Genomic DNA, 13,113 nt, shown 5'->3' with positions numbered 1-13,113 from the left:
AATAGGGATTGTCAATATGTATCAATCCTGTTAAGAAACCCTTGAGAGTTGGATCTAAGAACCTTGCTAACGAACAAGACCCATAGAACTCAATCCCAAAAACCCCGAAAACAAGTATGGAATCAACCCAAGGAAAAGTTTTAGAACGGATTACCTTGATGATCAATATCAAGAGTAGAGAAAACTTGTTTCTAAACTCGTGATTCGAATCACTCCACAAGAGGTATGATCAACACCGCTTGAATGATCCTAACATGCAAATTCTAAAGACACAAGAAATTGCACAAGAAATGGGAGATAAATCTCTCAACCAAGCTAATGAGAAAACTCACTTTTCATTCAACTTCCAATTGTGTTACAACAAGACATCTCAAGGCTATATATAGCCATCCTAGCAAGCCATATGAAAAGTCTTAAGCAAATGAAAAGACTTGTAACTTACAAGAAAATGAAAAGACTTGTAAATGAAAAGACATAACTTACGAGAAATGAAAAGACAAGCAAATGAAAAGGTTAAGAACATGGAAAGCCAACCAAAATAATTGCAATCCCGTCCATAATGAGGGATGTGAGTGTTTGACTTGGTTTTTGAATTGAATGAGTTGACTTTGACTTGTCTTGATGGAGTTGACTTTGACCTTGACCAAGTGGACTTTAACTTGCCATAAAAACACTTAAAAATGCATAACTTGCACCAAATTGAAGTGCATAGTTCTAACTTCTTGCACATCTTCCTTTATTTCTCTTGTCGAGTTCAAGAACGCTTGGACATGAAGTAGCAAAGCTTGTTGAAGTTTCCTAGCTCTCGATCTTGTAATCGGTCCATGAGGCATAACAACGGTAGCTCCTTGGTTCATATCATCCTCCCCATCTTCAGAAGGATTCGTCCTCGAATCGAAGTCATCAACTACATCAAAAGGAGACAAATCAGAAACATTAAAGGTAGCACTCACTCCATACTTACCTGGCAAATCAATCTTATAAGCATTATCATTGATCCGTTCAAGGACTTGAAAAGGACCATCGCCTCGTGGTAGCAACTTAGACCTTCGTTGAGTTGGAAACCGTTCCTTTCGAAAATGTACCCAAACCCAATCCCCTGGCTGGAAAACAAGGAGCTTGCGTCCTTTATTGATGCGGGAAGCAACCTTAGTGTTTTGCTTCTCAATCCTTTCCTTAACTTCTTTATGTAGCCTATGGACAAGATCAACCTTTGTGCTAGCATCATAACTCACAAATTCATTAGGAGGCATAGGCAACAAATCAAGTGGGGAGATAGGACTGAAATCATATACAATTTCAAACGGTGTGCATTTAGTAGTACTATGGACAGCCCTATTATATGCAAATTCAATTAATGGCAAACAATCCTCCCAAGTTTTAAGATTTTTATCTATGATTGCTCGAAGCATGGTAACCATTGTCCTATTTACTACCTTAGTTTGTCCATCAGTTTGGGGATGACAAGTAGTAGAATAAACAAGTTTGGTTCCCAACTTTCCCCATAACACACGCCAAAAATGACTTAAAAATTTTACATCGCGATCACTAACAATAGTTCTAGGAATGCCATGCAAACGAACAACTTCCCTAAAAAACAAATCAGCAATCAATTTAGCATCATCAGTTTTATGGCATGGTATCAAATGCGCCATCTTGCTAAACCTATCAACCACTACAAATATACTATCCCTACCCTTCTGAGTTCTTGGTAAACCAAGGACAAAATCCATAGAAATATCAACCCAAGGAGTAGTAGGAACAGGCAAAGGTGAATATAAACCATGTGGTTGTGACCTAGACTTAGCTTGTTTGCATGCAATACAATGCTTACACACTTTATGCACATCATGCTTCATCTTAGGCCAATAAAAATGTTCAGGAAGCATATCATAAGTTTTAGAAACACCAAAATGAACCATTAAACCACCCCCATGAGCTTCCTTTACAAGCAATTCACGAATTGAACAAGATGGAATGCAAAGTTTTCGTTTTCGAAACAAAAATCCTTCAAACAACATGTAATCATCAACAACAAGTCCTTTTTCACACGATTCAACAAAAGGAGTAAAGAACACATCATCTAGATACAAGGACTTGAGATGTTCAAATCCTAAAATCTTAGCATTCAAAGTATTAAAGAGAGCATACCTTCGTGATAAAGCATCTGCAACAATGTTCTCGTTACCTTGTTTATACTTAATCACATATGGAAATGTCTCTATAAACTCCAACCACTTGGCATGTCTACGATTCAGTTTGCTTTGCCCTCTCAAGTGCTTCAGGCTCTCATGATCCGTATGAATGACGAACTCCTTTGGCCAAAGATAATGCTGCCAAGTTTGCAAAGCTCATACCAAAGCATAAAGTTCTTTGTCATAAGTTGGGTACCGCAAAGAAGTACCACTCAACTTTTCACTAAAGAACATTAGTGGCTTATGGTTTTGCATTAGTACAGCCCCTATTCCAATCCCACTTGCATCACATTCAATTTCAAAAGTCAAATCAAAGTTCGGTAAAGCAAGTAGAGGAGCATTGCACAACTTATCCTTTAAAACATTAAAAGCATGCTCTTGGGATGTACCCCAAACAAAAGGAACATTTTTCTTTACCAATTCATTTAGAGGTGAAGCTAGGGTGCTAAAGTCCTTAATAAAACGCCGATAAAAGCTAGCTAGCCCATGAAAACTTCGAACCTCCCCAACATTCGTGGGAGTTGGCCATTCGCTAATAGCCTTAACTTTCTCACTATCCACCTCAACTCCTCGACTAGACACAATGAAACCAAGAAAATTAACCCTTTCCATGCAAAAATTACATTTCTTTAGGTTAGCATACAATTTCTCGTTTCTAAGTGTAGTCAAAACAGCACGCACATGCATTACATGATCTTCCAAAGACTTCGAATACACAAGTATATCATCAAAATAAACAACCACAAATTTTCCCAAATATTCACGCAATACATGGTTCATCAACCTCATGAAAGTACTAGGAGCATTAGTTAAACCAAAAGGCATAACAAGCCACTCATACAATCCATATTTGGTCTTAAATGCAGTTTTCCATTCATCTCCAACATTCATACGAATTTGATGATACCCAGATTTCAAATCAATCTTAGTAAAGAGACTACAGCCATGCAATTCATCTAACATATCATCTAATCTAGGAATAGGATGACGATATTTAACAGTGATCTTATTAATGGCCCTACAGTCTACACACATTCTCCAAGTTCCATCTTTTTTAGGCACTAAAATAACAGGCACACTACAAGGACTAAGGCTTTCGCGTACATACCCATGAGCTAACAATTCATCCACTTGCCTTTGAATTTCTTTGGCTTCAGTAGGATTAGTCCTATAAGCTGGTCGGTTAGGTATGGTAGCACCTGGAATGAAGTCAATCTTATGCTCGATGCCACGAAGTGGTGGCAATTCCTTGGGCATCTCCTCGGGAAACAAGTCCTCAAATTCCTGTAAAAGAGAAACAAAAATACTAGGCAAGGAGGTGTTAAGCTCGTTAGTAAGAAAACAAGACCCTTTGTACAAAAGTACAAGAACAGTCCGTTTCGCCATTAAAACATTCCTAACCTCACTTGAACTAGCATACAAGCTCACCGTTTTGGCTTTTCTCTCATTTTTCCCACTAGGCTGATGGCTACTCCCTTGCTTTTCACTCAAACTCTTTTTTTCTCTCAACTCATTTTCTTTTGTTTCTTTTTCACTTTTTGCTTTTGCATCAGCCTCTTGCCTCTTCTTTTCAAGTTTGCATTGATCAACATGCACATCTTTTGGTGACAAAGGTACAAGAGTAGTTTTTCTTCCATGATGAGTAAAAGAATAGCGATTGGCATACCCATCATACATTACCCGAGGGTCAAATTGCCAAGGTCTACCCAACAATATATCCCCGGCATGCATAGGTACAACATCACACAAAACATCATCACCATATTTTCCAATAGCAAAAGAAACAAGAGCTTGTCTACTCACCTTTACCTCCCCACAATCACTCAACCATTGAAGTTTATATGGTCTAGGATGTGGTTTTGTCTCTAAGTTAAGCCTCTTGACCAGAATAGAACTTACAACGTTGGTACAACTACCACTATCAATAATCACACTACAAGGCACAGTTTGGACAAGACACCTGGTGTGAAATAAGTTCTCTCGTTGGTCTAGGCCATCCTCCTTAATTTGAGTACTGAGAGCTCTCCTAGTGACTAAGGACATATGTGTAGGGTCCTCTTCACTATACTCCTCACTCTCACATTCACCATTGTCGTCCTCTTCTACCTCATCTTCCTTCTCATCTTCTGTTACAAACTCTCCTTCTCTAATTATCATAGTTCTTCTATTAGGGCAGTCTCGACTATAATGTCCTACTCCTTGACATTTCCAGCATTTAATATCCCGATTTCTCACATTAGGTTCATCAACTTTCTCTTTCCCCTTCTTGGAACTCTCTCCTTTCTCAAACTTTTCTTTTGGTTTCTCATATGCCTCTCGATTTCTAAGTTTAGAATTAGCACTCTTACTATCCGTTTTCCATGTAGAAGATGAATGGGAAAAGGGCTTAGTAGAATACCTTTGAGATCGCCTTTGGAGCTGCTTCTCAATTTTGATGGCAAGGTGCAACATCTCTTCGATGTTAAAGTAAGGTTGTAGATCAACCTTATCCGCAATCTCCTTGTTTAAGCCATTAAGAAACTGTGCCATGAGATTCTCCATGTCCTCTTCAAGATCCAGCCGATTCATCAACGTATCCATCTCCTTGTAATAGTCCTCCACAGACTTACTACCTTGTCTCAACACTTGGAGCTTTTGCGCTGTGTCCCTGTGGAAATGTCTAGGAACAAATCGCCTCCTCAACAACTCCTTGAACTCATACCATGAATCGATTGGCGCCTCAAGGTTTCGTCTCCTAATTGACATTAATTTGTCCCACCATGTTACTGCATAATCTTTGAATTGAGCAAGACATAGTCGTACCTTCTTTTCTTCACTGAAATTATGGCAATCAAACACGAACTCCACTTCTTTCTCCCATTGAATGTACGCTTCCGGATCAGTCTTACCATAGAACTTCGGAAGTTTTAATTTGATGTTTCCCAAGTTTCGATCAACTTGAGCATTCGCTCGTGGGGCTCTTTGGAAATTATGATAGCCTCTTCCCCGACCTCTCCCTCGATCTAAGCCACGACCAACGTGTTTATCACCCCCTCTTGGAGCCGCTAAAACTGTAGCCTGATCTTCCTCCCAATGATCGGATCCATCACCTTCATACTCATCCTCATCCATAACACGTGGTGGTGGAGGTGGTGGAACTCTCTCCTGAGCTTGGTTTTGAGTCTCCAACCTTCCTATCCGTTCTGTCAATGCCTCCATGCTACGAATCATTCGTTCAACAGTTCCTTCTAGTGCCTCTCTCCTCCGGGCATCAGAAATATTGCCTTCATCTCCAAGATTAGTCATGCTGTAAAAACAAAATAAAGTGACAAGAAATGGACCTCACAAGCACTCCCTCACTAATTCACTCGTTAGTGAAGTTCACTCGTGTTTAACCCTCAACACTCAAAATAATGTATCGCTCCCTTACAATCTCTCCCTCACAACTTAGTACACTCTTATGCACTTCAAACAAATCGGTAAGTGAGTCTAGCAAAGTTAAAAGCTATGTGCATTTCAAGTGGTTTAGACAGCACATAAGAACTCAAACAAGAGTGTGATTTTGGGAGTAACCCGAATAACAACAAAGAAACAAGTTAAGAAAAAAAATAATGGACAGAATTATAATGGAAGCTAGAAAGAAACGAAAATAGAGTTAAAGATAAAGATGGTTGGGAATTAAGCAACAAGGAAGTAGCATGAGATTTCAATGCAAGGCTACCCAAAGAAGTAATGACAAATGGGGTCTTCTATGCTTTTTTCTACTTTCTTTCTTTTTTTTTTCCAGTTATGGATCAGCAAAAGCACAATAATGCTAACAATAAATGCTTTCACGTTCAGTTTTTTTTTTTTTATAAATCAATCAGCAAAGTGCACGAATTTCACCACTAAGAAAGTCGAATCAGAAGACTTCAAAGAAGACAGATTTGTAGATAAGATCCAGATCTATAATAATGCAGCAGACCAAAATTGGAAAAGATGAATGGAATTGATACTTTTTTTTGTAACTTTTTGACAGAATGCATATGCTTAGATATAATAAAACATAAGCAAGGAACACAGAATTCAAAGAGATAAATGCAAGGAAACATATATCCGATCAAAGAGCCTAATGCTCTGATACCAAAATGTTAAGAAACCCTTGAGAGTTGGATCTAAGAACCTTGCTAACGAACAAGACCCATAGAACTCAATCCCAAAAACCCCGAAAACAAGTATGGAATCAACCCAAGGAAAAGTTTTAGAACGGATTACCTTGATGATCAATATCAAGAGTAGAGAAAACTTGTTTCTAAACTCGTGATTCGAATCACTCCACAAGAGGTATGATCAACACCGCTTGAATGATCCTAACATGCAAATTCTAAAGACACAAGAAATTGCACAAGAAATGGGAGATAAATCTCTCAACCAAGCTAATGAGAAAACTCACTTTTCATTCAACTTCCAATTGTGTTACAACAAGACATCTCAAGGCTATATATAGCCATCCTAGCAAGCCATATGAAAAGTCTTAAGCAAATGAAAAGACTTGCAACTTACAAGAAAATGAAAAGACTTATAAATGAAAAGACATAACTTACGAGAAATGAAAAGACAAGCAAATGAAAAGGTTAAGAACATGGAAAGCCAACCAAAATAATTGCAATCCCGTCCATAATGAGGGATGTGAGTGTTTGACTTGGTTTTTGAATTGAATGAGTTGACTTTGACTTGTCTTGATGGAGTTGACTTTGACCTTGACCAAGTGGACTTTAACTTGCCATAAAAACACTTAAAAATGCATAACTTGCACCAAATTGAAGTGCATAGTTCTAACTTCTTGCACATCTTCCTTTATTTCTCTTGTCGAGTTCAAGAACGCTTGGACATGAAGTAGCAAAGCTTGTTGAAGTTTCCTAGCTCTCGATCTTGTAATCGGTCCATGAGGCATAACAACGGTAGCTCCTTGGTTCATATCAAATCCAATCCAGGATATGATCACTAGACTGCCGTTAAGGGTATCCTCAAGTATCTTAGGAGAATGAGGAACTATATGCTTATGTATGGCGCTAAGGATTTGATCCTTACAGGATACACTGACTGTGAATTCCAAAGTGATAAGGATTTGAGGAAATCCACTTTGGGATGAGTGTTCACTCTTAATAGATGAGCTGTAGTATGGTAGAGCATCAAACAAGGATGCTTCGCAAACTCGACAATGGAGGCCGAATATGTTGCTGCTTGTGAAGCAGCAAAAGAGGCAGTGTGGCTTAGAAAGTTCTTAACTGATTTGGAAGTTGTTCTAAACATGACTTTGCCCATCACACTTTATTGCGATAATAGTGACGCTGTTGCAAATTGCTGATCAGTTAACAAAGGCTCATACGGCTAAAGTGTTAAAGGGCCATCTAGAAGGTCTAGACCTACGTGATATGTAAAATATAGTCTAGGGCAAATGGGAGACTTGTAAAGGGTATATTGTATGCCCTAGTTTATTGTATCTATACTTTATTGTACAACCCACTGTTGCCTTTAGCTTTTGTACACCCCACTAGAGTTTAGTACAAGTGGGAGTTTGTTGAGTTGTATGCCCTAAACTCGTGGTTTGTAAACATAAAATAAATATTCATTCAATAAAGTTGTTATTGATAGAATTGCATTAACCTAAATCCAATAAACTAACTTCCGAGGTTATGTCATGTAACTGGAACAGTATATAACAGATATACTGCATATATTTAATATACAGCGTATATATTTCATATACAGTGTATATATATATAGTATATACTCGATATACAGGTGGATAATGTTCCAGTAGTAACCTAAAAGGTCTATAGTATATGGATAAGGTTTGGTACCTTATCCTGGCAACACTATGGATACGGTCGACTTTGTAATAGTTATGAATGACTTGATCCAGGTCATTGGTGTGGAGACATGCGAGTGGGGGTATCCTATACAATGAGTTTGTAAAAGACCAAACCGCGAATTAATTAATCTTTAGCTGTAATACCGTTAGCTAATAGATTAATATTTCAATAGAATGACCAAGTAACTCAATCTCAATCCTGAGTGAGTTATGGACTTCTGCCTGTTAGGGCTCGTCCTTTGATTTGTATAGGTGAGACTGGTCTGAGTCGCCGACTCAATATGCCTACTATTTTGGGAACGAGACCGAGTGGGAAGCTGGGAACATAACTACACAAAATGTAATTTACTCCTTCCCGACTTTAGGGTAAGTAGATGAGAGTTCTCTTAAGTGCTAACTCCGGGACTTGAACAAGGGGCCCCACCCTCTCACTGGCCCGAGAGGACTTCCGGTTATTGGTTGGACTATAACCGGGTTGTTGATTAGAGGATCAACGGTACTTAAGGCATAAGATGTAACATGGGGGTAAAACGGTAATTTGACCCAACAGTGGTTACGAACACTCGTGAAGGATTGATTTACTGTTAATGTTCAAAATCCATGAACGCAAAATATTCTACAGTGAGAAGAGTGCAACTGTGGGTTTTTAGTGGAGTGACCGAAAGTTAACGAATGTTGATTAATATGGTTAATGAGTTTAATCAATTAATCTCGTATCGTTGGAGCTTCCGATCTGTAGGTTCATTACGTCCTTTGCTAGCTCGTAAAGGATAGTTAAGAACATTTAATCTTGAAAAGAATTTGAATTGTTCAAATTTGTTAACGGGAATTAAAGTTAATTGTATGAAATGCAATTAACATAATTTATACTGATACACTATAATATAAGGTTAATTTTTGAATTGGATTCAAAATTAGGAGAGAGATGTATATTGGAATTTGATTCTAATATGGTTAATTAATTTAAGTTTAGTTTGATTAAATATGATTTAATTAAATTAATGGGATATGTTGATTAATTTAATTAAATATGATTTAATTAAATGAATCACTTATCTTAATTTGGTTAAGTTAAATATGATTTAATTTAATTAAATTAATAATTCTTTTTTTTTTGTAATTAATTAAATATGATTTAATTAATTATTAATTTAAACAAAATAGTTTTAATTAAATTAAAATAAAAAGAAAAAAATGGAAATGAAAGAAAAAACCTCCAACTTTCCACCATTAATGGTGGAAAGTGGGGAGGTTTTCCCACTTCCCACCATTAATGGTGGGAAGTGGGGAAGTGGTAAGGGGGGAAGTTGTGACTTCCCCACCACTCTTCCTCCCTTATAAAAGGGAGGCTCTCTCCTTCCGTTTTGATCCCCGGTTCCCGACAAAATTTATCTCGCTTTCTCGATTTCCCTTTCAATTATAATACGGTTCCCACAAATCGAGTTCTTAACATCCAGAAGATAGCGAGGAAGACTTTGTGGTGGCATTGTTATTTACATTGAAGAGGTGTCTTCAAAGATATGTATCACTAACTTCATTTTATTCATGCTCTTATGTCTTTTCTTTGTTGTATTTCTAAGACAGTATCGAAGCACACGCTTTCGTGCGCTTCCGTTACGGTATCCAATCCCTTCAACCATATCTAGAGAAAATAAAATTTTGCAAGAAGAGAGAAACTACCTTGGCATTATTAATAGGGGTGGCCAGAGCCTCAACACATTTTGAAACATAGTCAACAGCCAAAAGAATGTAATTCTTACCGAATGAAGGCGGGAATGAACCCATGAAGTCGATGCCCCAAACATCAAAAAGTTAAACTTTCAATATTCGGTTTAAGGGCATCTCATGTTTCCATGTCAAGTTACCTGATATTTGTCATCAGTCGCAACTTTGAGCAAAATATCTGAGCATCTCGAAATAGGGACGACCGAAAGAAACCAGTTTAGAGGATCTTTGCTGCTATTTTACGTCTAGCGAAATGTCCAGCATATGGTGATTTATGGCACGGCTCTAAATTCTCCTTATGTTCATGCTCAGCAACACACCTACGAAGAATATTGTCAAGTCCCAGTTTAAACAAGAAAGGTTCATCTCATCTATAAAACCTAACATCATGAAAGAACTTTTTAATCTGGTGCTTACTTAAGTCATTGGGAATTATATTGCTGACCAGATAGTTCACATAATCAACATACCAAGGGACTTCAGGAATAGCTAACAGATGTTCATCCACAAAATGCTCTTTAATCTCACATGTTGCAAAGAAGACTCTAGCCTAGATAAATGATCTGCTACTTTATTTTCTGTTCCTTTTCTATCTCTTATCTCTAAATCAAACTCTTGTAGCAATAATATCCATCTAATTAACCTAGGCTTAACTTCTTTCTTAGCAAACAAGTATTTTAATGTAGAGTGATCCGTAAAAACTATCACCTTAGTCTGAATCAAATATGAATGAAATTTGTCAAATGTGAAAACAACAGCTAAAAGTTCATTTTCAATCACAGTGTAGTTTAACTTACTACTATTCAAGGTTTTACTTGCATAATAAATAGGATGAAGAACTTTACCTTTCCGCTGACTCAACGTCGCACCTACAACAAAATCACTTGCATCACACATTAATTCAATATGGTTCAATTATGATATGTGTCGAGCTAAGTGCATCCTTAAGTGTCTCAAAATCTTTCAAATAATCTTCATCAAAAACAAAGGATCGATCCACTTCTAACAACTGACACAAAGGTTTAGAAATTTTCGCAAAATCTTTTATAAAACGACAGTAGAAACCCACGTGTTCTAAGAAACTTTTAACACCTTTTACAGTAGTGAGAGGGGGTAATTTGGCAATCACGTCTATCTTGGTCCTATTGACCTCAATTCCTTTTCCTGAAATTTTGTGACCTAAGACTATACCATCACGTACCATAAAATGGCACTTCTCTCAATTAATAACAAGGTTAGTCTCTACACACCATTTTAAAACATTCTCTAAATTCTCTAAACAAACTTCAAATGACTCACCAAACACAGAAAAATCATCCATAAATATTTTTATTATGCTTTCTACCATGTCAGAAAAAATAGCGGTCATGCATCTCTAGAAGGTGGCAGGAGCATTACAAAGACCGAACAGCATCCTCGGAACGCAAATGTCCCGTTGGGACACTTGAAAGTGGTCTTTTCTTGGTCCTCCTGAGCTACTATAATTTGGTTGTAACCAGAATACTCGTCTATGAAACAATTGCATTCCTTCTCTGCAAGACGATCAAACATTTGGTCAATAAAGGGTAGTGGAAAATGGTCTTTTTGAGTTACCTTGTTTAGGTGACGATAGTCCATGCACACTCTCCAACCAGTCACCGTTCTTGTCGGGATAAACTTGTTGTCATCGTTAGTTATCACCATCATACCACCCTTCTTGGGAACGGATTGGACCGGGCTAACCCAGCTACTATCTAAAATGGGATAGATCATCCCAGCGTCTAACCATTTTATTATTTCCTTCTTGAACCCCTCTTTCATTTTGGAGTTGAGTCTCCTTTAACTCTCGATAGAATTTGTGACTCCTTCTTCTAGGATGATTTTATGCATGCAAAAAGTAGGGTTGATTCCTCTTATGTCCGCTATGGTCCATTCAATAGCCTTCTCATACTTAGACAAAATCTGCAAAAGCAAAGATTCATGTTCATTAGTCAAATACGAAGAAATGATGATCGGCAAAGTATCGTTTAAACCCAAATAAGCATATGTTAAATGAGAGGATAGGGGTTTCTTCTCTAGTTCTGGAGGTTCAATGATGGAAGGTTGCAAGGCTTTCAAATCAGCTATTGTTGGCTGCAAAATGTCGAAATGCTCATATTGTGTCAAAATTGCACCAGCCTATTTTTCAGCGGCCTCCAAATCTACTTCTAGTTCTTCATCTACCATTTGTTGAAGTTCCTCCAAAGTTGCCTCAATTGCAGGGCACTCCTCGACCTCATTTGGGAGACACATCGCATCAAGGACGTTGAACGTGACTTACTCATCATTGACTTTCATAGTGATCTCTCATTTCAAACATTGAATATCGTTTCTCCAGTTGCTAAAACAGCCTCCCAAGAATGATCGACACCTCAAGATCTGCTTCACAATCAAGATTTATGAAATCGACGGGAAAAATAAACTTATCAACTTTAACAAGCACATCTTCTATTTTCCCTTCTAGTTTCTTAATGGACCTATCAGCTAGTTGAAAAGTGACAGTAGTAGGATGAGCTTCTCCTATATTTAACTCTTTAAAAATAGAAATAGGCACAAGATTAATGCTTGCCCTTAAGTCACATAATGCTCTTCCTAAGTTCTTACCACCTATCGAGCAAGGGATAGTAAAACTACATGGGTCCTTACATTTAACAAGCAATGGATTCCCTAGAGCATCACTACTGCGCTTTGTTAGGTCTATCGTCTCATGTTCTCCTAACTTCTTACACCTACAAATAATATCTTTCAAGAACTTGGTATAGTTTGGTATTTGCTCTAAGGCATCTATTAGAGGTATATTTATATGCAACTGTTTTAGAATCTCAAAGAACTTAAAATGACTATCTTGATTCTTCTTAACTAGTCTTTTAGGGAAATGTGGAGGAACCTTAACATTACCTAACTGTGGAGTAGTGTCATGCTTACCTTTGTCTGCCTTCATACCTTTCTCTTCTAAACTTACGGGTTCTGCTTTCTCTTCTGGTTGTGGAGTGAAGATGGATGCAGGGACAGGTGTAACTGCATCAGTTCCTCCATCTGGAAGTGGGGATCCATCATAACTCAATATGCTTCTTGTGATGACCGCCTTACACTACTCTTTACCTTCACGATCTCGCTTCGGATTCTCTGTGTGTCCTAGCCATGTATCTTGTGGTCCATATTTTAGCTCATTCGCTATCTACCACACTTGCATCTCCAAGCTTCTCATCGCAGTGTCATTCCTTGTCAGGTTAGGTTACTCTCGAGTCTCGGGGCCTCTTTTCTTACAAATCTTTTTAATTTAATTAAAATGTTTCATTTAATTTATTTTGAGCTGTTGTGGAAATTGTTGTGATTTATTGA

General features: G+C 37.7%; 1 protein-coding gene across 1 annotated transcript; it reads right to left on the bottom strand.

The window, feature by feature from the left end:
• Positions 1 to 482: 482 nt before the first annotated feature.
• On the bottom strand, positions 483 to 5,480 carry LOC148211404 (uncharacterized). The gene has a single exon (XM_088124405.1). It carries the CDS (start codon positions 5,478 to 5,480, stop codon positions 2,352 to 2,354), a length of 3,129 nt encoding a protein of 1,042 aa, XP_087980531.1. The 3' UTR covers positions 483 to 2,351.
• Between the last annotated feature and the right edge of the window lie 7,633 nt (positions 5,481 to 13,113).

This window comes from Momordica charantia (genome assembly GCF_013281855.1).
Source record: "Momordica charantia cultivar OHB3-1 chromosome 5 unlocalized genomic scaffold, Mcharantia_2.0 BLBB01000005.1, whole genome shotgun sequence".
Taxonomy (NCBI): Eukaryota; Viridiplantae; Streptophyta; class Magnoliopsida; order Cucurbitales; family Cucurbitaceae; genus Momordica; species Momordica charantia.
The sequence above is the reverse complement of the archived record's forward strand: the minus strand, read 5'-3'. Positions and strand labels throughout refer to the sequence as shown.

Bases quoted from the DNA above. Each gene is read 5' to 3' on its own strand.
- LOC148211404 (XM_088124405.1), bottom strand. From the start codon at position 5,480: ATGACTAATCTTGGAGATGAAGGCAATATTTCTGATGCCCGGAGGAGA.